The 24,916-nt window shown below is 37.8% G+C and overlaps 1 protein-coding gene across 2 annotated transcripts in view; it reads right to left on the minus strand.

Annotated features, from left to right (window-relative positions):
• Positions 1 to 6,138: 6,138 nt before the first annotated feature.
• pak2 (p21 protein (Cdc42/Rac)-activated kinase 2) overlaps positions 6,139 to 24,916 on the minus strand; it is a 32,416-nt gene continuing 13,638 nt past the window's right edge. The window contains exons 3-15 of one of the 2 annotated variants that reach the window (XM_002935099.5): positions 19,009 to 19,109; positions 18,154 to 18,304; positions 17,472 to 17,506; positions 17,066 to 17,173; positions 16,795 to 16,921; positions 16,552 to 16,615; positions 15,515 to 15,563; positions 14,652 to 14,764; positions 13,527 to 13,644; positions 12,694 to 12,793; positions 11,542 to 11,738; positions 11,222 to 11,359; positions 6,139 to 10,309 (exon numbers count right to left, since the gene is read on the minus strand). In XM_002935099.5, coding sequence (XP_002935145.1) covers positions 10,223 to 10,309; positions 11,222 to 11,359; positions 11,542 to 11,738; positions 12,694 to 12,793; positions 13,527 to 13,644; positions 14,652 to 14,764; positions 15,515 to 15,563; positions 16,552 to 16,615; positions 16,795 to 16,921; positions 17,066 to 17,173; positions 17,472 to 17,506; positions 18,154 to 18,304; positions 19,009 to 19,109 — 1,388 coding nt within the window. In that variant the 3' untranslated portion in view covers positions 6,139 to 10,222. The remainder of the gene's footprint in view (positions 10,310 to 11,221; positions 11,360 to 11,541; positions 11,739 to 12,693; positions 12,794 to 13,526; positions 13,645 to 14,651; positions 14,765 to 15,514; positions 15,564 to 16,551; positions 16,616 to 16,794; positions 16,922 to 17,065; positions 17,174 to 17,471; positions 17,507 to 18,153; positions 18,305 to 19,008; positions 19,110 to 24,916) is intronic. The other variant, XM_012971043.3, reaches the window with a different exon arrangement.

Here is a 24,916-nt window from a genome sequence, read left to right on the forward strand (position 1 = left end):
AAATCAAATAAAAAAAAAAATATTTTTTTTTTTACCCTGACAGAAGTGATATCTCAGAAAGAGAGGAAAAACATTTAGCTAAATTTTAGTGGTTAAACCTATATGCAGGACTGGCCAGCAGGTGGTGCCACGTGCATCTGGAACCATACATAAGGTACTGTGCAATCTCTTTTGGTCAATGATAAGGGAATAATATATGACGGCAGGGAGCCTGGGGCTAGCCACCACAGTAGTTGCCTGGTAAGAACGATAGCAGTAGTAAGATCATGTGCAGCTCACTGTAGTTGGGGAGAGCTAGGGGTAGTGAGTTGAGTAGTTGAGGTTCAAACGAGCAGAAAGTGAGGGACCAGTATCCTGGCGGTACGCGTCCAGTTTGGGACCCAGAGAGATAGGGTGCAGGACACCTAGGGCCTAGTCTATCCGTACGCAGGGCTGCACCCACCCCCCAGTTACACACAGGCTAGTCACAGTCTGGCAGAGTTCCCTCTGCTTTAACAAGAATGGATGCACTGCCCAACATGGAGAACAGAGAAACTTCCAGAACCATCACTTCACCTGGAACAAGGTAAAAGAGGGGCTGAATTAGCCTAAAGCGAGAGTGAAGTTGTCAGGCTGGCAAAACAGTCAGGTTTAGGAACTTCAGGGAACATTTTATGTCTATTTATATTTTGAAAAGTAGTTTTTTTTCGTGTCAGTACCACTTTAACAACTCTATGTAACTATATGGGAACTGAGGAGACCAACTGCTGGAGTTGCCCCATTCTTGCTTGTTACAAGATTTCAGCTGCTCAACAGTTTGCGATCTCCTGTGCTGTATTGTTCCTTTCATAATACACCAAATGTCTTTAAGGTCTGTTTAGCCCCCGGACCTTGCTGTTGTGCTCAATGCAGAATGCGGTGTGGAATTGTCTTGCTGAAATAAGCACGGCTTTCCCTGAAAAATAACGTTCTTTGGATGGCAGCATATGTTGCTCCAGAAACTGTATATATGGGTCAGCATTAACAGCGCCTTCCCAGATGTGCAAGCTCTCCATGCCACGTGCACTAATGTACCCACATACCATCACAGGACTGTGCACTGATAAGCCGTATGGACCTTCTTCTCTTTAGCCTGAGCACGTGGCGTCCATAATTTCCAAAAAATTTAAAATTTCATTGGTCAGACCACTAAACAATTTTCCTCTTTGCCTCAGTCCATCTTAAATGAGCTTGGGCCCAGAGAAGGCATCAGTGTTTGAGGCTCATGTTTATATAGTCTCTTCTTTATATGGTACAGTTTGAACTTTCCTTTGTGGAACTGAGTTGACAGACAGTGGCTTTGGGAAGTATTCCTGAGCCCAAGTGATCCCACCACAGAACTGGGCCTGTTCTCAATGCAGTGCTGCCTGAGGATCACGGCCATGCAATGTTGCTTTTCAGCCTTGTCCCATGCCTACAGCAGTTTTTCTGGATGCTCTGATTCTTTTTAACATATTCTGAACTGTAGAATATGTTTACTTCTGAGACACCCAAGCTCCCTGGGATCTGCTGTTTTAAGCATTACAAAACTTTTCCAGTCTTTTTTGCTGCTCTTCCAACTCTTTGAATCATGTTGCTGGCATCAAATTCAAAGCGAACATATATTTTTTTTAGCAAAATTATATCATTTCTGTTTCAGTGCGTTGTATTTAAACTATTTGCAATTAAATATAGGGTTTAAATGATTTGCAAATCATCCCATTTTTATAATTTATATTTTACAGTGTCCCAACTTTTTGGCAAGAACTGTCAGTCAAGTAATATAATTTATGATTTTGATGTTTACTAAAGTATAAAAGAAAATGTATGAAAATTTTGGAATAATTGAGACTACACATTCTGCTACTGTAATGGCTGGGGAGCAGAAAGGTCCATTTGAGTCTCAGCACTGCTTTCCATTATACCTGCATTCCGTACGTTATGTATTATTAGAGCATTCATTTTTCTTAAAGGGATACTGTCATGATTTTTATGATGTACTTTTTACTTCTAAATGACACTGTTTACATAGCAAATAATTCACTTTACCATTTAAAATGTTATTCTTGAACCAACAAATGTATTTTTAGCTGTAATATTGGTGTGTAGGCGCCATCTCAGTGCATTGTGCCGGAGTCTGAGCTTTCAGAAGGAGCCAGCGCTACACATTAGAACTGCTTTCAGGTAACCTATTGTTTCTCCTACTCCCATGTAACTGGAGGAGTCCCAAGCCGGACTTGGATTTCTTACTATTGAGTGCTATTCTGATACCTACTGGGAGCTGCTATCTTGCTCCCTTCCCATTGTTCTGCTGATCGGCTGCTGGGAAAGGGGGGGGGGGGGTGATATCACTCCAACTTGCAGCTCAGCAGTAAAGTGTGACTGGAGTTTATCAGAGCACAGACTGTCCCATCTCAACCTGCCAGCTAAGGGCTCTGGTACACGGGGAGATTAGTCGCCCGCGGCAAAACTCCCTGCTCGCGGGCGACTAATCTCCCCGAGTTGCCTTCCCTCTGCCATCCCACCGGCGAACATGTAAGTCGCGGCGCGAAATCGCGCCGCCGCGTCTGCCATCCCGCCGGCGACTTACATGTTCGCCGGTGGGATGGCAGAGGGAAGGCAACTCGGGGAGATTAGTCGCCCGCGAGCAGGGAGTTTTGCCGCGGGCGACTAATCTCCCCGTGTACCAGAGCCCTAAAGCATCTAATGCTTCCAACAGCCTACTGCTGCACAAATATGGCATATTATAAATATCGATAAAATACTTGTAAAGCAGAAGGAGAGGTACCGTTATAAGATACATCCAATATGTTCAGCCTATTGTTCCAAATGGATTGCTAGGTTTTGTTCTGCAAAATGTGTTTTCTCATTTTAAATATTCCATGCTGAAATGCTGACTATGCTAACTGCAGCCACCATTTTAATTTAGTCATCCATCATAGCTCTACTTGCCAACGCACACATTTGTCCTTTCTGAAATTCTTTTGCCAATTACGGAGGTGTGTGATTGTGCTGGCCCCAGGCCAGCGGGTTTGGCCAGGAAGATGAAACGAGCAGAGAGCTGCTAAGTTATAGAAGAGCAGAGATATCCCAGTCACACACAGTCACGAACTGCAGAGTAGTGAGTAACACACAAGCTATGTGCAATGCCACACATTTCTAAAGCTTGTTTTTTTTTTACTTTCCTTCTCTTTTAAAGCAAAATTATAAATGGCACGCACAGACATTAAGATAAATGGAAAAAAAAAATTAATTTCTAGTCTTTAATATCTTAAAAAAAATTAGATCAACTGTACATTTATTATAAAGATTTACATTTCTTTTAAGTTAAAATTTACCGATGCATCAACCCCAATCATATGGACCCTGTTGCCTCAAGGAGGTAAACCATTTCCATGAGCAGAACAGCCATGCAGCACAATTCTTGGGTTACGGAGAGGCTTTGATGAATGTACAATATGCTTACAATTTGTTTAATGTTATATCGATGCAGTTTGATCCAAATGATGAAACCAAAGGAGAAAGAACTGGGCGCAGAGAGAAGATACTGTGTATGGCTGATATGCCCAGGGCAGTTTTACCCACACAGGCATCAATGCACTGCAAGCTGGAAGCCTCAATACTTATATTCTTATAGCTTCTAGATATTCTTTCCGATTATTGATGTGTGCGCTGACCATGAGCAGAGCCCAACTGCTTGCATTACTCACAAATAAAGTCAAACCAAAATGATTCTAGTAAAATACAACAAAAAAAGTTTATTTTAAGCCAAGACAATGCACACAAATGATTCAGTAGTTATTGCCGTAAAAATTAACAATTAAATAAAAGGATGGGATTAAATTAAACAGAAGGGCAGAGTAAGAGCAGCAGAAAGAGAAAGAGTTCCATGGAAATATAAAACATCTGCATGCAAGGAATACATGGAGGGAGAGAGAGGGAGAATCCACATAGAAACAAATGGGAAAGATGGAATAGCTCTGCTACTGCATTACGGATCCTCAGCTCACACAGCTGGATGGGTTTAACAGGGACGTAAGATTAATCCAGAGCAATATATATATATCAGTTTTTCCATAAATTGACAGCAAAGTAAAAAGCAATAGTGAATTGTGTACAAAATACCTTTATCCCAGTGTTTTCCTATATATGTGTGTATTGCCTTAGCCAGTAATGATTACAGCTACCACAAAGCATATAAGGATGGTAAAGGTAAGGAATAAATCTCACTCACATGTATAGATACAAATAAGCAGAGCCCAAACATTGTGCTGCTGCAATAGGCTTCAGTCTTATACTTTGCTGCCTATTTATGGAAGTAGTTGTGCAGCTCAAAGGCCAAAGTTTGGAGATTCACGGCACGGGGCAAATTGAATCTGGTTTACATACAGGCGTATTTCATCTTCAAATAGCAAGCTTTCCAAAGCAAGGAGTAAATGGTGTTCTCTTAAAGTAGAAGTTCACCTTTAATCTATGCTATAGATTATTTCAAGCAATTTTTCAGTTGGTCTTCATTTATTGTTCCTTGGAGTTCTCAAATTATTAGCTTGTCAGGTGTCACTGACCCCAGCAACAAAATTAAAAATCATTGGCTGTAAGGCAGATGACACATAGCGTATCCTTGGAAATCCGCCACTATGCCTGGGTGCAGGCACACACAGTCGTTACCTGCCAGCCAACGCGAGCCTTTGCATTTGTTGGCGTATATGGGCTGTGGGTGCCGGCACTGGGGTGGCTTCAGTGCTTCCGGGTACAAACACAAGTACATTTTTTAGGCATAGCGGTGGATTCTCAGCAAACCTTTTCCTGCCTACCAATAATACTCTGTGTGTGTGGTATCAGCCTAAGGATTCACCTTTATTGTGTTTTTTATCGCTTATTTTTTTATTCAGGCCTGGTAGCTAGGGCAATTAAGACCTGGCAACTGAATAGGTAAAATTCCAAGCTGAAACTGCACAACAAATGTAAATGACTAAAAACACACACAGAAAAAAAGTTACTTGCAAATTGTCCTGGAATCCTGTCTACAACATACTAAAAGTTAAATTCAAGGTGAATAACCCCATTAAGCTAATCCTGCATTGCTCTGTTCATACCACGCGTTCCAGTGAAGCATATCAGAAATCCAAACCTCTTTAGTTCAAGTTTATGAAGAGCAAACATTAAAGGAACAGTAACACCAAAAAATGAAAGTGTATAAAAGTAACTAAAATATAATGTGCTGCTGCCCTGCACTGGTAAAAGTTGAGTGTTTACTTCAGAAAGTCTACTATAATTTATATAAATAAGCTGCTATGTAGCCATGGAGGCAGCCATTCAAAGGAGAAAAGGCACAGGCACATAGCAGATAACAGATAAAACACTATTGTATTCTACAGAGCTTATCTGTTATCTGCTATGTAACCTGTGCCTTTTCTCCTTTATCCCAGCTTGAATGGCTGCCCCCGGGGCTACACAGCAGCTTATTATATAAATTATAGTAGTGTTACTGTAGCAAACACACCAGTTTTACCAGTGCAGGGCAACAGTGCATTATATTTTTATTACTTTAAAGCTCTTTCATTTTTTGGTGTTACTGTTCCTTTAAATGATTTAAAATAAATCAATTTTCTAGGCTATACCTTCCACTCTGGGGGGGTGCTATGAATATTCACAACTATACATATCAGGATCAGAGAGAAAAAAACTCTCCTCTTCCCTTGTTAAAAAAAGTAAAGGATAAAAAAAGAGTTCATAAAAGGAAGGTCTACGAACAATGCCCCATTTATGTTATGCTTTCTCCAAGCACTAGGCTACTGGCACTAAACTTCAGTCTGTACATGTATTTAGTAAAGTTAGTAATAAAGCGACTGCTTCAGCCAGGCCCCAGGTACACTGACAAGTAACAGAGCAGCGCTATCCTGGCACATTGCTATTGTACCGACAGGCAGAAAACAACTGACTGCGTGAGAGTTTGTATACATGAAGAAACAATGGAAGGTTAAGGTGGTATAATCCTTAAAAGAAAATATGACCTTTGCTTATATTTTTCTTTTGAAGAACAAAGCATTTTATTGACTCATACATGTAACACTCATCTAGTCTAATACCAGATTTGGTTATTATTGATTTGGATTGGCAGGAAAAAACATACTTGAAATATAATTTTAGTGTAATGTAATTGAAATGAATGGCTGCATCGTAAATAAACAAAATGCCATGCTTAGGAAACCGATGTAATGGGTACAGCAATGCCAGCTAAGATCCTAGGGCAGTCCTTTAGGGGCACGGGGCAAGCTATCCAGTGCAGGGCTCCCATATTGATGGGGAACAGAGGAGCTGCCACCCCCCATTTGTCACCCCCTACTGCAGAGATGATTGTTCCCTAGGGCTAGAGTTACAGTATTTCATCTCTGAAACTACAAGAAGTATAAAATTAATTGCGGGCACCTGTATTTGTGTAAGCAAAAGTATGCGATTCACTATGGAACAAAGCTGTCTGCCTGACCAAATCTGGGCATGTATGGCTACCCTTAGCGCTGCTGTCAGGACATAAGGCTACTGCCAGACGAGTTGTAGGGCGAATATTTTCGACAAGTGGAAAAGCACTTGCTGAAAATACCGTCCTGCGCCTCCTACCTGTGCCTGCACCGGAATGAATGCGATACGCTCGGGTGCAGGCACATGTACCCGATATACGCATAAAAACGCGAGATAATGCAAAGTCTCATGTTTTCATGCGTATATTGGCTACATGTGCCTGCACCCGAGCGTATCTCATTCATTCCGGTGCAGGCACAGGTAGGAGGCGCAGGACGGTATTTTCAGCAAGCGCTTTTCCACTTGCTGAAAAAATCCGCCCTACGCCTCATCTGGCATTAGCCTGAACACTTTGTGGGCTACAAGTCAGTTACAACAAAGCCAATTCCAACCATACTGGCCGAACAAGCTAGCCACGTGGCCATTTTGATGGCGGATTGATGATTATTTAACCTGACTGCAAAAGTTTAAACTTTAGCATAAAGAAGTAAAGATTCCCAGTCATTCAGGTGGTCTACCCAAACGAGAGAAGAATGGCTACATGTGTATGGCCACTTGTACAGTATTCCTCTGTTTGGCCCCTGGCTAACTGGGCAAGTACCTCAAGGAGCGACCTGTGTTCTGTTGTTTTCTTAAATGGAGTCCACCTGGAATAAGCAGATTCTATTTAAGCAAATGACAGTCGGGCTCTTCTCCAAGGCTATGCCCTGTGTGCCCTACACATGACTTTCACTGGGCTTTGCTTACAGAAACTATTCAAGCTGGATTTTCCTTCAGCTTTTGCAAGTTTAAAGGGCAACTTCACCTTTTAATTAACTTTTAGTATATAAAAAGTGGCATTCTAAGACAGATTGCAGATGCCTTCATTTTTTTTATTCTGTGCTTCTCTAACTTGGAGTTTAAATGACTCTTTCTCTGCAATTCCCAGTAACACTAACAATGAGGCATTAGCTTAAATTAACCTAAATTAACTTTAATGTTGTAGAATAGCTGATTCTTAGCAACTTTTCAATTGGCCCATATTTTTTTATTTCTTATAGTTTTTAAGTTATTTGTTTTTAACATCTTCCTCTTTTCAACTGTCAGATGGGGGTCACTGACGCCAGCAGCCAAAAACTATGTCTCTGTAAGGCTACAACTGTTTGTTATTATTTATCTTTCTCTTCAGTCCCCCTCCTATTCATATTCCAGTCTCTCACTTAAACCACTGCCTGGTTAAAATTCTACCCTTTCAACCGGACACCTGCTGAAATTCCAAATTGGACTCAAAATCAACAGAAATTAAAAATTGAAGACCAACTGCAAATTGTCAGAATATCAAGATCTATATTATACTAAAAGTAAATTTCAAGGTGAACAACCTATTAAATTCATGAATAAAGAAAGAGCTAGGATATGCTGAAATATAAGGACAAGCCGTAAATACAGTTACTTGGAAATCCAGCATCGCCACCTATTGGAGTTTCCAGGGCCACTGTCCCTAGCTAGTGTATTTTGAGTTTAACTTTGTAGAGAGGCAATACAGAAAAGCAATTACAAAACAAAAAAATGAAGCCCACTTAGACTAATAGCATCTACAACACAGCAAAATAAAAAGAACTTCCCTTTAAAAACCAAAGGCATCATAAATAAGGGATATCTGAAGAGTATGATTCCCTACAGATGTGTATGCAGGTACTGGCTATCTGTAAAAATTGGTTTTAAGCACATAAAGAAATATCAGGACACAATCTGAGACAACACTGCTTGTAAAAAAAAACAAAAAAAAAACCAGATATGCACTTCAAGTTCATCAGACAACCCCCAATGCTTTCAGTACACAGTAAAAGAAATAAGACATGACTATGAAATGACTCCGACGTACAGTAAGACTGGTTCTGTCACACTAAAAAGCAATAGAAAATGGCACTGTTTAGCAGCAGGAAAGAAAGTGAAATGAATGCAATTCTGACCCCAGAGCGGAGCTGCTGCTGCTGGTGGATCGGCCTCTCTATTGGCACAAAAGATGGGACGGTGGAACTCTAATCTAAGTTGCATAGTTTTATTCTGCTTAAAACGCACATAACTCGTATTTAAGTAGAAAATAAAAAATACACAAAGTGGGTGAATAATCTCTATGGGCGGTTCAGCACCTTAGCACCAGGAGATAGAAAGCTATCGTCTCTTTTGTTCTGCGAGCGCATAGCTCCTGCACACCAACTGCTGGCAGCCACATTTAACTTTCCTAAGCCACATATTTCCTAGGCTATCACCTTAGATCTGTCTCTAAAAAAACATGAATGTGAGCATTATAGACTTACATCTAATATAGATTAAACCATTTGTATTAACACAGGTTTAATCTTAAACTCTCTTTACTAACAGGAGACAAACAGTATTTTCAAAGAAGTGGAAACACCACAATCATAATAATACCAAGGAATCAGGAATTACTTACTTTCAAAAAGTATGAGATAGACTGGAGCATAATGATGGCGAGAAATGGCACTACTGATCCGTTTCTGTAGAGAAGGCAAGCTTTGGTGAGATCTATTTAGAGTAAAAGGTTGAGCTAGTGACTTGGCAGGGTAGGCTTATCTCCAGGCAACCCAATATTAATTTTTAGTACTGTTTTTGTGGATTCTTAGATGTATACACAAATTCATAACAGTTAATAACAGTGGCAATCAAGGCTCAGACAGATCGGATGTTGTTGAAGGCACTTTTGTCTTCACAATACTTTATAGAAAAAAGGAACACTTTGATTTAGCACTTTAGTAGGCAATCACGAATTAGAACAACTGCACAAAACTACAAAATAGCATTCTAGCTTTGGCACTACTTCCCTTCCAACCACAAACACATGGGTGTAAAAAAATGCAAATCTTTTGTTTTAGGAATAGTTAGTGCAGTTTTTACTGACTGTTAAGAGCACTTAATGAGCCGTCCATAACGAAGGAACACAATTCACCTCAGTACAAAAGAACAAAAATACAAAACACCAGTAATGTCCCATGAAACTGCAGCCAGCGTCTCTACCGTTATTTTAACCCTTTCTCTAGCAAAGAATACAAAAAGAAAAGAAAACAGGAGGAAGAGGCTTCTAACAAAAGTGATTCTACCCTTACTGAAAGGGTCAGCATTATCATTGTGTTGCTAGCCCCAACAGTAAAAATAAAAATTGATAAGGTATAGCACATGGCGACACAAGGCAGTTGCCTGTGCCTCTGCACAAGGAATTCAAACAGATGTGCACATTTCTTCCCTGTATTAAACAAACAGATCCAGGCACATGAAAAAAAAGTGAAATCTGAGGAGCCAGCACAGACCCAAAAGACTAATTGCTCTTCTATTGGCGTGCAAGTTATTCAAGTATCAAGAGAAGGCCAGGAAACAGAAATTCTGCCCTCAGAGCACAGAAAGAAGACCTAAAAAACAATGTGAATTCCCATTAAACAAACAGTCAAAACCCTGGAAAACAGGGATCAAGAATGGCCACAAAAAAACTGTTGTTCTTCCTAAAAAGGAAAAGGCACACAGCACAGCAGGAGTTCTGTGTTCTGCATGGTTATTCCAGACGTACAGTCATAAGTATTTCTTAGTTTTGTCTGTACAGGATGCTCTTTGTCCCTCGACACAAGTTGGTCATCAGTGGCACTTGTAGAATACAAAGGAGGTTATGAAGTAAGGTGAATGAGACGTAAGGCAAAGCATCAAAAGGTTGATGTTAGCGGTTTCCCTTCATCGCTTCTTTGGCAGCCAGGATTAGCGGTGTGAGGCTGGACAGTGGTTTTGCGAGTTTCAGGAATGGGTGCTGTGGAGAGCAATAAAAATGTATTTATTAAGATAGTCAAAAGGGCTGTTTGGTACCAATGCCTACATCATAAGCTTTAAGAAACATTCATGATGGATTACAGGAAGAATTTTATTAACCCTTTCCTTGCCAATGACCGATTCTACACCATTTGTAAGGAAGTTACTGAATGCCAGAAACTAGATGTAATAAAAATTCACAAAAAGAAAACACAATATACAGTAGTTAGAGCATTGGTGCAAATGACAATGCGCATTCTTTGTTTCCACTGAGCAATGAAGCATGATGGGTTTGAAACAATATTAAACTGCATTCAAGGGAAAAAATATTTGACTGGGCATATTTTTTCTATTAAATTTAACATTAGACTGTATTTCTTATGCTAGTCTAGTAAATTTGGGTCCAGAGTGGATAGGGTGGGTGGCAATAGAAAGGTTAAGCATAAATTTAGTTCATGTGATGTTCCGAAAACCTATGAGTTAGCCAGACACACCATTCTGCTCTTGCCCAAAAGAAATGTTCTGACATATGGTGTCTATCAGTTTTAACCGACTGTAAAAGGTAAGTGAATATTTACACTGTATCATACCGCCTCGATTTGTGATGTTTCCTTTAATTTTTGTATTATGATTGTTGTATTTTATGTCTGGTCCAATCACAGTGACGCCTCTATGACGTCACTCCGGGTTTATCTGGAAAGGTTGTTGTTTGCATTCACTTTGAGAAAGTCTAGATTGCTAGCCGAAAGTTAGTCCTCTTCTAATAAACAAAATTTTTTTCCTGTGAGCGTGGCCTCATTTTACTAGTGAATATATATACATTTTTTTTTCTTAAGGGATATATCAGAAGTTTTTTTTTTGCAGTGTAATGCTCCTAGCTAAAAGGCCACTGGACTAAACAAGGTTTACCCACCTGTAAGAGCTCTCTAGCGGACCCTCTCTTTTCTACATCCATCTCAAGTGAGCGGTTTAAGAAATCCCGGAATATCGGTGAAAGTTTTTCAGGTTTCTGAAGTTCCGGAGTTCCATTAGTAGCAATCAAATACAAAGCCTGAAAGAAAATGATTTTTAATTGTTAACATTTCTTACATTCTAATTGTTTACACTGAGTATAAACAGCACTAACACGGGTGCCAAATAGCATTAGCGCAGTTGCCAGGAGCCGCCATTCAGGTCTTCGCTTGTGTGCCTGTGAACTATTTGTTAATGAAGTTCCCATAGCAAAGAACTTACCCTTAAAGGATTTTCGTTGAGATAAGGTGGTTCCCCTTCCACCATTTCAATAGCCATAATTCCAAGTGACCAGATATCCACCTTGGGGCCATATGCTTTCCTTGTAACCACTTCTGGTGCCATCCAGTATGGTGTTCCCACCATGGTGCTTCGCTTGCTCTGTTCTGGGGTAATTTGTGCACAGAAGCCAAAGTCGGCTGTGGAGGAAAAAAATAAAAATGCATACAAATCCTTAAAGTGTTTTTAATTGCTCTTGCAGTGGCACTCAACCGTACTTAAGATGGAAAACAAAGTGCAGTGTTTGAACCCCATACAAAAGCATTTCATAAGATCACTGGGGTCATGTCTAAGACAGAAGAAACCAGTAATGGCAAATAGCAGTAAAAGTTAAGGCACACAAACTATTAGGCTCCATATGCAGAAAGACATGGATTTTTAGTCAATACACTTGGAGGAGTGTGGCTGTTAACTGGTACGTAATGCAATGTGTGCCATAGGCCTTAAGAGCATTACATTTACCTGAAGTTTCAGAAAACAATTCTACATTAATATGCTGAAGCATAGAAAATTCAAGGCATTTATTTTAAGATAATTTTAATGGTACAGTGTTGCAGAAGTGTTACTTAAATATTAAAAGGAATACGCAGATGATAAAAATAAGACCTTGGGTAAATATCTGAGGTCATCCAGCTAGATTTAAAGCACCAGTCCTAGTACAGTAAGACATGTTAGGGAACCTTATAAATTGCAGTTCAACTACAGCTGTAGTGTTGGAAAGCGACCATTCCTGATGCAGATATATGCTGTTGTACATGCATACCCAAGGTATTAAGCAGACCTAAGGTCTAATGTTATGCAGCTCTCTGATAAAATGCAGGAATTATCCTGTATTGTTCTACTCCCAGTGCCACAAAATAACCTATGCACTCAGTTACTGACCCATTTTGCCCTTTTCTTATCCTACAGACTTAGGAACCTTAAAACCTTGAATAGTGCCTTATTTGGGCTACGCACCTGAGCTTGTTTCTTGTGAAACAATTTAAATGTAAGAAATAAGTATGAACTGGTTTTTGGATAAATCTTATTAAAATATTTTTATAGTTTTTAATTATATGTTAAGTTAATGATTCACGGCAATGATGAAAGACTCACTCAGTTTGACAGAACCATCCATTCCAAGGAGAACATTGTCACTCTTTATGTCTCTGTGAATGACCTGGTTCGCATGTAGGAATTCCAAAGCTTGCAGACACTGTTGCCAGAGAGGAAAATAAAAACATTAAAAGTAAATGAATATGTTTTTTACCTGACACAGAATTTAGCTTTACAAACTAAATATTAGATAGAGAATGGTAAAAGGATTTTTATTTCCCAATAAAAAATTACTTTGAACATAGGTTTTTTGAGATGAGCTCCCCCAAACATTTTTCCTGTTGCAAAGAAATTATTCATGCGGTATTAGAAAAAATAGTGGATGGAAGTAGGACACAAACAAACCATTCAATGTACCAATAACTCAGAATAGCATAGCATTTATTTGTGAGATATTTCATATATCTAGAATACTTTGGACATTTGTGTTATCTTGTAGCTTCAACCTCACACTTTTACAGCCCATTTCTGTGCATCTGTGGTGACAATTTGCAGAACATCATTCAGTTTAGGATTTTACACACAGATTCAGAGCTTTCTGAAATGCTTAGTTTTCGTTATTTACACTATTGAACTGGCAATTTATATCAATTCTTTTAAGATTTGACCAAAACTAGCTTATACATGTACAGCTCAAAATGTTTTAAACAAGCAATGTACACCTATTTAATATTAGGACTCCATTAGTGCCATTGTAAATATATTCTCGTACCATGTATGAGCTCTAAATTGAGAAGCCCCCATCCTAGCAAGGCAACTTCGGGCAACTGCTTGCTGTCAGAGGCATATTTTGAGAGATAAATGCATCAATAAGCGGATGTTGCATGTCTCACCTCTCTGCAGACAGCTGCTATCTGTGCCTCATCCATACAGGTTTCTGTGACTACGTCTGTAAGGGATCCTCCAGCCAAATACTCCATTACAACATACAGCTCGTCACTCACCAAGAAACTGGAACAAATATGTATTTTTACAAAAAAGAAAACACTGAAAGCAAGTTCAGACGTCAGAACTAAAAATGGAAAAATCCTCTTATACAACGCAATAGAATTATGTTATTGCTACAAACTGCCCAAAAAAACATGACATGGTTGACATAAGCCACTGTTGTCATGAAACGTTTTAAAGGGAAAGTTCACCTTAATAAAGTTTTAAGATGTGAGGTTTAAAAATACGAGATTATCATTGACCTGATAAACCAGGCCGGCAATTCTGGTTGCTGAAAACTGCACCAGCCTTGGTCACTTCTGTAGCAGCATGCCATGCTTTGTCTTCATCTCTTCTGGGCTGGCATGCGCAGTACAGTGAAAAGCAGAACGTTAAAGGAGAAGGAAAGGCAAAGTCACTTGGGGGTGCCAAAATGTTAGGCACCCCCAAGTGACTTTAATCGCCTACCTTTTACCCCGGGCTGGTGCTCCTGTTAGGAGAAAAGAGCACCAGCCCGGGGTACCTGTAGCGCTTCCTCCTTCCTTTTCCTAAAATGCCAGCGTTAGGTGCATGCGCAGTAGAGTGAAAAGCTGACTTTTCTGTTAAAGTTCAGCTTTTCACTCTACTGCGCATGAGAAAGACTAATTCAAATAGGGCAAAACTCTTAATACATTTTCAATAAGACCTCTTGGCCGATTAAAACAAAAATCTACTGATGGTTTAAACATGAATTCAGTTTAAAAGTGCCTGACATATAGTCAAGCAACTGTTCTACTATTTTTTTCCCCAAACTGTGGGCTTGCCTAGTGCCAAATAGTTATTAGTGGGATGGGTGAAGCAGTTAGTGGCCCGACTATCGCAATTCATATCTAATACTATGGATATTTGTTGGTTAGTTGTTTGGGCTCATTTGAATATAACATCTGATCAGATGTAGTGAAGACAAGCCACAGCTTCTCTGATCTATGATAACAATTTTGCTAAACATTTATAGGGCACTTCCTTTAAGATTACTGTTCAGTTTTTGTTACCTGTCCAGGAAATTTACTATATTGGGGTTCTTCAATTCTTTCATCACTAGAATCTCATTGATTATCAGTTCTTTCTTGGGCTGCTTCTGAAGATTTATCTGTTTGATTGCAACCTGTAGAAAAGACCAATTAATACCATGAATAATATGAAATACTGAAGATTACACAAGACCTATATTGTAATAAAAAACATAAGGTCTAAGCAAACAAACCAACCTTAAAAATTATATGTGCTGTCTTTTGCCTTTAACAATAAGCTTGCTGTGAACCCTCCCCCATCTACATAAAACTTGACTTTCACAGATAGAAAAGCAATAGTACTATTTGTTCACTAGATGAGGGCCTTGCCACTTGAGAAGACTAACATTTATTAATTTCTGTACCTTGTTAACACTGATTGTACATATGGGATTAGTAAACCTTTAGGTCAGTAATGCCAGGAGGTAAACATGAGTTAACCACAATACCAGCTTCTTCTATTAACTGATGTGTGCCCCCCCCCCCAACAGGAAGCAAGCACAATCAATTTTTTTTCTAAATACATGATTAAATTATTTTAGATTATTCATTCTTATACTCTTTTAGAGGGTGGTGGCTTAATATCTCCAGGGGGAGACCAAAAGAAACAGTAATACTTACTGCAAATATAAAAATGTGCAGAAGAGTGTGTTTCCTACACAGATGAGGAGACTCCCTGACTACACTGAAGTGATGCTGTTTTGTATACAGATTACAGGCTTCTAGCAAGCATGATATTTGTAACTGCTATCCTAGGACTGCCAACATCAAATCATGGGAATCTCATGTTATAAAACTGTTGCTTTCTTTTAGGTGTCTATTGAAGAACTGACAACACATCTTACCTCCTGTCCGGTAGCTACATCAATAGCAGTAAATACAGTTCCAGAGGCCCTGTGAGTTTAACATTAGAAACAAATGCTTAATTAGCACAACCATATTGACAAAGATGTGTTCATTTGTAGTTGTATCAAGTTATGTACACTGCAGGAACTACTTGGAGAAAAGCTGTGTAAAAAGAGAAAGTGCAAGAGAGACAGAAAGGAAGCCCTAGCTTTTGGCTACTATTTTAAATATCTGGTCTCCTAAAAAAGGATTTGGAGAGTAGTAGTCAGCACCAAGCCTTGTGATTAGTTAGAAGAGGTAGTGCAGGTTCCCCAATGGCCACTTTCCATCGGCATATCCTGGTACAGAAGAACAGGAACAGCACCCCTTGTCTTTATAGATTAAAATGCCTTTATTGCAAAGTTTTCTGGGGCAAACAACAACAGCAGCAACGTTTCAGGTCACATAAGATGGTCTAATGTGACCTGAAATGTTGCTGCTGTTGTTGTTGTTGTTTGCCCCAGAAAACTTTGCAATAAAGGCATTTTAATCTATAAAGACAAGAGGTGCTGTTCCTGTTCTTCTGCTCCTAAAAAAGGATGGCTTACCTTACAACTGAGCTCCCTGTGCAACCTATATAATATTTAAGTCTATAATTACCAGGCCTAATGTGCTGAGAAGGAAGTGTGATAAAACCTCTGTCTGCTTCTGATCCTTTGCCTTACAGTACCCCCCTTTCCTAGTAAGTTTCTGTCTGAAATTCATTTCCACAACCTTAAACTCTGCCCCTCCCTTTCAAATGCTGCTTAAAGACCCACCTGTTAAAATACTTTCCAACCCATATTTCTAATTTCCTATAATGTAAATATGCAGTCCCAATACTCCATTCCTGCAGCTTAGTTCTCAATGTTAAATTATGTGGTGCTCGAACTATACAATGAAACTAACTATAGCTGCAGAATTTCTCAGGGGCTGAAATGTGTCTTTTACCTCCTTTTAATACGATAGACTAACTTATGTGTTGCACATTTTGAGTGCCCTCAAAATTTCTACTCACCCTTGTCCAATTTTTTCATATCTAGTATATTTTTTCTTGGGGTCTCCTATGCTTACTATAGTTCCTAGAGGAAAAAAAGCAAAAATTGTTTACACACAGCACTGTAAGAAGGTGACAGTAGTCAGTTATACTATGATCTTACAATGCAGACAGGACAATGACGGCTTCGGTGTTGTACAAAAGCAAATCAATACTTAATGTCAGTAGATATTTTCCTTAAAATAATTTACTTATCAAACGTACTAAGTTTTTCCATAATCTCTTCATCGCTCATCTTTGTTTTCTTTTTCTGCCGGTCTCCAGCCTTTGCAGCACTGTCTGAATCTCCAGGGGGTGGAGGTATTGGGTCAATTACAGACCGTGTATACATCTATTAATTGATAACAGACCAGTTAGTAAAATAAATAATTTTATTTGCTAATTGTGTCAAAAAAAAAAACAAAAAAAAAACTAGTCAAAAGGCCATACCATAAGTACAGAAAGCATGCAAGTGAAAATAGGAGAATTGGCTTACTGATTTGGTGTGTTCTGGCCTTGGAGCAATAACAGGAGGAGGAGCCTTATCATCATCGCTATCATCATCTGTTGCTGCTGTTGAAGGTTCAGAGCCTTTTGCATTAGGCTGGACAAAGAAACAGTAAAAAGGAAGTATTGCAGGTATGCCTTGAAAACATAACATGTAATAACAGCAGATAGATACAATGACTAAATATTAAGAAATTGGATTTATTATATATCTACACTTCACACATGAACCAAACTCTAGATATAAATGCTAGCCGAGTGAGTTAAGGAAAAAAACAGAATAAAAAGCAATTTATATTCAAGCAATCATATGAAACTGCGTATACAAACAAAATAACATCTACTCTTTAGGTTAAAAGGACTGGATATGATTTAAAAAAAAAAATAATACTCACTGCAGAGGAAACACCAGAGGGAAGCCCATCTTTATCTAAAAGACAAAAGTTAAAAAATAAAATTCAGTAATAGTATGAACAATGTTGTTGTCATTTTAACATATTTGTTTTCGAACATAAAGCTTTCAGTCACTGACTTTTTTGCTTGAAGCAGTGACATTGCTTAGCCATACCAAAATATGTTACCATCTGTTTCCAAATTTCTTGGTTTTCTCATAGCTAGACATTATGAAACAATGCAATCATAGATATTTCTATAGCTATTGGAGGGTTTAGTGGCCTCTTAATATACAACACATATAGTATGCTAATTAAGACATAATATTCTTCTGGGGTGGATCTCTTTCCAAACACAATTTTTTCAGTCCAGTGTGTTTATTAATATTTAATAAGAGCTGACTTTAGTAAAGATCAAGAAGTATCAAATGGATCAACTAATGTAGCACCCCTTTACTGACCTGCTAACTGGGTAAAATGAGAGGGTAAATGAAACCTTAACCCAAAAATGGTAGAATAAATAGAAAAAGCCTATTCTGGAGTACTATATGAAAATTATGGGATTACATTAAATTTTTGTTTTAGCAGGTATGCTTTGTCATGTCTGTCAAGAGACAGACATTACTCTCTAAACAACACGTGCCATAAACCTAAGGAAAATGCGGAAGCCGTTTGCCACTTTTACCTGGTGCAGAGAAGCTTAGATATTTCTGCTTGTCTGTGTGTTTGGAGTCATAAAACTTTAAAACATCCAGGACAGCTTGTGGATTTTTCTTCTGTTCGAGTTTAGTAATGTTTGAGGTCTGCAGTAACCGTGCCCATTGCTCTGGCATTCCCTATAACAATAAAATATGACAGGCGGTTAAGACACAAATGCATCAATGGGGCACTTACCTAATAAACCCTATATAGAACTTACTGCCAAAAAAATTCTCAAAGAAAAAAAATTTGTACTAATCTGACTTCTTGATAATTGAATACTATATACTATCTAGAATATAATGTGTACCAGATCTAAAAGAATGCGGAGCATAAAGTGAAATAGCACAGCACAAAGTAAAGATACCTTGATCAAATGGAGAAGGAAGCAACTTGCACAACTATGGTTTAGTGCCAAAGACAATAATGTTTACAATGTAGCTTAAAAGTGGTTGCAATGCCACAAAGATCTCCATATTGCACAGAAATCTGTAGGCAGAGATTCTTGGCTTCTGTGTGCACCACATATTGTCTGATTAGAACATTAACAGGGCACACCAGCTGTTCCCTAAACTTGCCTAGAAGCCATATGCAATGTATAAAATACCATATATTTTGGGGTATTTACTTGCCATACTAAGGGTAATCTTTCTAAAAAATGTCCATAAATCCCCTGGCATTCATATTTGTGAGCTTTTGCTAGTCTACCCTAAAGCATACATAAGAAATATTCTGCAAAGTGTCAATTTTGAGAGTTTTTTCCCAGGAATTCTGCCATATATAATTTCTTGTTTAGTTTGCAGTAGAATATATCCACATGATCAACAGTAATGAAACTCACAGTGAATTCTCCAGTGACAGCATCAAAGCCCACATGAATAGTGTGCTCAAAATCTGACGGTGGTGAAATCTCTGGCCTTTCCCTTTCTTTTTTTCTGCTTCCTGCCAATAAACAGATAGTAACATTTTTTTTTTTTTTTTAAAACACATGCGCTTTACATATATACATCTCATGATTGAGGATTAAAATACATTTTAGTTAAGCTTATGTCATGCATGGAGATTAGTAGCAGATTAGTAAATAAATGTAGAAAAAAAGACTTATTTGAAGACATTTAACACCAGTAGAAATGTAACACCCTATGTGGCACAAGACTTACTGTTACACAGAGTGATTTATAAGGCTATTAAACAATTTAAAAGATAAATACAGTTATTGAAACACTATCAATGCTTTAGACATAAGAAACACATAATGTACAGGTTAACCAACATACAGGAAACAATCAGATATTTGCATTACTCTGCAGCAGACCAGCAAAGTGTACCCGTTTATTTGTTGCAATAAGGAACTAATCCTAGGCCACACATTGAACATCCCATGGAAAATTTTTTATTTGTTCCTCAGATATTTGATCTTTATTTCAACAATAATTATAAATATATTAATGCACCATTCACATTTTGTAGTCCATGCCTTAGCCTGGGTATAAATAAGGTGTAATGGATCATTTAATTGTCTAGAAGATCATCCAGAAGTCAAGAACATTTCAAACAACTGCTAACTTGCCCAGGTCAGGCTGCCTCAGTAAGTTTAGACTGAGAATAAACCAAGATACTAAAAGAAGCCTCTAAAAGCCATAGAATTTAATCATAGGAACTACCTGTAGTTCACCCAACTACTGATGTGATGAAGAGCAGAAGTCTACGGTTATAAAGAAGTTTTACGAATAAGATGTATATGGGAATTGTAGTGAAGAAGCCTGTACTGTCCAGAAAGATCAGAGCAAGACTTAATTTATTTATAAACATATAAGAAAGGGCTTCTGCAACAACGTGCTCTGGACAAAGAAGTTATTTTTTTTACAGTACCAGAAGAAATGTCTGGTGAAAACTAAAAACAGCCAGAAGAATATATTAACTGTAAAGCATGGTGGTGGTTTGAAGCTGTTTTGCTGCATCAGGGCCTTGGTAGGACATCATACAATTTACTAGAAATTCTTTATTGTACTAGAGAATAATGTGCATATATATGCACACACATTCTTTATGAAAATTAAATATTGATGTGTCCACTTTTATAAAGATAAAATAAAAACTTGGGTTGTACATACTTTGTGACTGTATGTGATCTCCTTCACATCTACCATGCCCAAAATGCAGGCAGAACTTACTTGGAGAATTCCATATTTAAATGTGAATGCAGCAGTACTAACATGCAGCTTGTGCGAGACCATATCGTCTCTAACCATTCAATGTAGTAAGGTCACATAACAAGGGTTCATAACTGATCTGGTAGTAAGGATACCAATTCCAATCCAAAACTTTTTATAATTCTTTGATGCATCTGAATCTCAAAGTGATTCTATATTCCGCCTATGGATGCAGAAAATCCATATGTAATACAAGTTCTAGTGTTCCGACATCTGTTCAGCACACGTGTATGATAGACGTGTGCATTCCAATCTGCTCATTCAGCAAGCTTGTATTTTTTACTCCTGATCTCTGCAGTATTCCCTGGATGCTCCCTCATCTGGGCAAATGTTCTACTTTAGGTGACCTACACCTGTCTTTCAGGTGCTATTCTGAACTGTTAAAATTATGGATGGGACAAATAAAAGGAACAAATAAAAGGAAACTATCAAGCAAAATAAAGTCTTTTTTATGCACTGAAATTTTGGCATGATTACATTTTGGAACATTCATGCTTTCTCTATTCACATGTAATTATAAAGAACCTTACACAAATCACATGCAGTCACTTTAAACTCAGGGAGGGTTCTCATTCTAAGTAGGGATACACCGAATCCAGGAGACTGTTTGGGATTCAGCCTTTCTCAGCAGGATTCAGATTCGGCCGAATCCATGTGCCTGGCCAAACTGAATCCTTAAAATGTGACGGAAGTTGAAAATTCTTCACCACGCGCGGTTCTCTTTAACCCTTCGGTATCTTCATTTATATATTAAAATTTGGATTCAGTTTGGTATTCGCCCAATCTTTCACAAAGGATTTGGTGGTTCGGCTGAACGCCAAAATAGTGGATTCAGTTCTATGGCAAATAGAATTGTACAAACAAATATGCAATGAGGTTTCAGTTACACATGTAGCTTTTACAGATGCCACAATCACCTCTGTATCTTAAATAAGGAACTTAAAAGCTTTTTATTGCTGTTAAATTATGTAGCGAAATGGTTCCAGAACTTTGATGCTTATTGGCCTAAATATGTAGTTATCGCCCATATATCTACTGAGCAGTTTGAAAATACTATTGGATAAGAATCTACAGAAGTCTATCCATCAGCCAACCCATGATATTGTACAATCATTGGCCATGGGTTAAACAGAGGCACCACACAGCATGGCTGCCTTTCGATTTTGTCAATAATCTAGGCTATTTGCTGAGGCACCATACACTCACTAAATATGCAAACCTGCCCAGACCCCAAATTAATGAATATATATAGTATATGGATTTTGGGCAAGAATGGCAGGTCAACATACAGGTAACAGAAACTGCATACATATTTTTTGTATGATATTATTGGTATGTGCACGACAAGCTTGAACCAAAATACTTTAAAGCAATGCATTATTTGGGCCATTTTCATTGTCAGTACGTTTAGGGAGTAGTATCCAGCCTTCTCTCAATGTGAAACCTTCCTAACTAGCTGAACCATATCAGAAGTATTCTCCAATTTGCCTCAAAAGGGAAAGATTTCCCTGCTGACTTTGGCAATCAGGAAAGTCCCCTGTGCCAATTGTGTAAATTTCAGTAACATTTTCATTCACTAGAAAGTAACCCAACACTTTCTTGATATTATCTAATATAATATAGTAGTATAACTACTTCAAGGAGATAACATACAAAATTCCTCTAATCTCAAGGGATGCCCTTGTGTCCTCTGTAAAAAAAATAAAAGGTGAAGAAACCAGAAAGTAGCGATATGGTCTTATATTTTTATAGTATTCGCGTGCGTACATACATAATGGGGTATTATATTTAGGTATGGAACCTGTTATCCAGAATGCTCCAGACCTGGGGTTTTCTGGATAAGGGGGTCTTTCCTTATTTGGATCACCATACCTTAAGTTTACTAAAAAAAATAATTAAGATATTAAATAAACCCAATATGATTATTTTGTCTGCAAGAACTACTTATATGTTTACAACCATCAAGTACAAGGTAATGTTTTATTATTATAAAGAAAAAAAGGAAATAATTTTTAAAAATGTGAAATTTTTAATTACAATGGAGTCTATGGAAGATGGTCTTCCAGTAATTTGGAGCTATTTGGATAATGGGTCCCATACCTGTACAACTGAAAAAGTTGTATACAGGTAAAGTAACAGAACTTACTGAAAATATATTCTGCCTATTCATATCTTCCTATCATAACACAGTGAGAGAGCAGTGTTTTGCTTTCACACTTGAGGTGGCCATACATGGATAGATTTATGCTGCTGATTCAAGTCCTTTAGACTGATTTGGCAGCTTACCAGCCCATGTACGGGCCGCCCCCATCCATATCTGGACGAAAATCGGGCAGGTTTGATTTTCCCATCTGATCGGTGATTGCATCGGCTCAAGAATGCCGCTCTAAGTCTGACAACGCCTATGCCTGTTGTTGTAAAACAAGCGGATTTTAACATGTACTGCCTCTTTACTAGTTATTAAAACAAGGAATGCTAACCATTAATTGATGTATTAATTAACTGATATATGGGGCAAAAGGCTCTTATATGTACTAATTTGTTACTAAAGGTGTAAAGAAATCCCCATCACTATGTAGAAAAATAACAGACTGGAATATTTTGGCCAAGTTTTCTTCAAAACCCTTTAAGTATATATTTTACAATCCCTTTTGATTGTAAGCCCTTATGGTCATGTCAGTTAAATGTGAATACTATACTATGTGCTATTCTATTTAGTTCTTGCAATATAACAAACATACTTTTAGTGGCTAGAATATAAGCTTAAATACAAACTTACTTACCAAAAAGTATACTTTCAAAAAAGGTGAAACTGAAGGCATGAAAACAAGAGCAACACTGTTATGAACATACGTGAGAACTCCTGATGTATTCTTAGTAAAGAGCGTCAGCAGTAATCAAACAGGAATGGGCACATTTCATTTTACTTAAGTTTGTACAGAACAGAGCTGCAGGCACAATTATGTTTGGCAGGAATATGAACTAAATAAAAACTTAAGTGAATGAGGTAAATTCTCTGTTATAAGTGTTGTTAAATATATCAGCGCCAATGTTTTCTCTAAGCTGTACCATCACACAACAAATTGTGGTGTGCACAAAGAATTGTGTGTGAAAACACTTAATTTAACATATATTTGGACCTGAGCACACAATTGTTAAAATGTGCACACAAATTTTTTTTTACATACATAGCCGAGAAAGAATTACAAGGAACAACTCGATAAAAAGCATAATAATAGTATATAATAGCATAGGAAGCCAAAATAATATGCTGCAGCGCTTTGTGTTTCTCTGTTGCACTGAATGACTCCCAACAAACCTTATACCATATGTAATTACACTGACACTGTCTACAGTCTCCCGAGCATGAACATACATTTAAGCTCAGGACACACGATAATAGATTCCCTGATAAAAGCAGAAATGTGTAACTTACCAAAATTAACAAAGTGGCCTTTCTGCAAAAAATGTTTGCCCGTTGCTGACATTGCAGTGGTACTGGCGTCGCCTATTGTCATATGTTAAATGCCAGACGTTTGTCCATGCTTGACTATATCACCATAAATATTTGAAGACTTAAAGACTTTTCTGTGACTAGTCCTTTGGTATAGTGCCCATGCTGACATAAGGAAGTATCTAGACTACAGTACCAAATAACTGAACACCAGGCTCTGGCTGCCCATTGCACAGTCTGCTATTGATTCATTTCCTTTTCACTGTAACTTCAGTTTAAAAGGGAAGTTAAAAGCCCTTTTATAAAAAAAAAAGTTCTTTAATTTAACTTTCCTTATATTTTGCCTTTCTCTATCCTTACTCAAGCACTAATTTCATATATTTGAGAAGTGTTTTAATGCACTAAGTATAAAAAAAAAAACGTGCAAATGCAACTGTAAATAACTTCAGCAATGCTTGCAAGCTTTTATGCAAGCATTCACAATCAGTTGCATTTTTTTTCTTAATACTGCATGCACAATTTCTAAGGGCCTTCTGCAAGATTAATATTAATGTCTACTGGAGAACATGATGTCCATAAACATTGTGGTTTCTCTGTGGAGAAGTTAAGTGGCTTTAACTGTAGAACAAAAAATGTGGAATTCAAAAACACACACAATTAATTGGCAGCTGCATTGTAAAATCTATAAAAACACGCTGCATTTATATGCACATATATATCCGGCCATCAAATGAATGGTAAAGACTGCACATTGTGTGTGTGTTCACAGCTTTTGGAATTGTTTAGGCTGTATTTAATATTTAATAATAAACACACACATACGACAACAATTTTACTAAAAAATTACATCAAATAAAACAGATATAAAATGTGGTTCTAAGAGTACATCACTGCTACCATAATTCAAATACCATATTTCAAATCTAATAAATGGGTTTATTAAGATTACTGCTGTTTAAGACCAAATACAACAAATTACTTTGAATGATTGAAGCCACACCTCAGACTGTTATAATAAGGAGGGACACATTATCACATATATAGCCTTAATAAAAGATAATACCTGATTAAAAACAAACAAT

The sequence above is a fragment of the Xenopus tropicalis genome, chromosome 5, assembly GCF_000004195.4.
Source record: "Xenopus tropicalis strain Nigerian chromosome 5, UCB_Xtro_10.0, whole genome shotgun sequence".
NCBI classification, from domain to species: Eukaryota; Metazoa; Chordata; class Amphibia; order Anura; family Pipidae; genus Xenopus; species Xenopus tropicalis.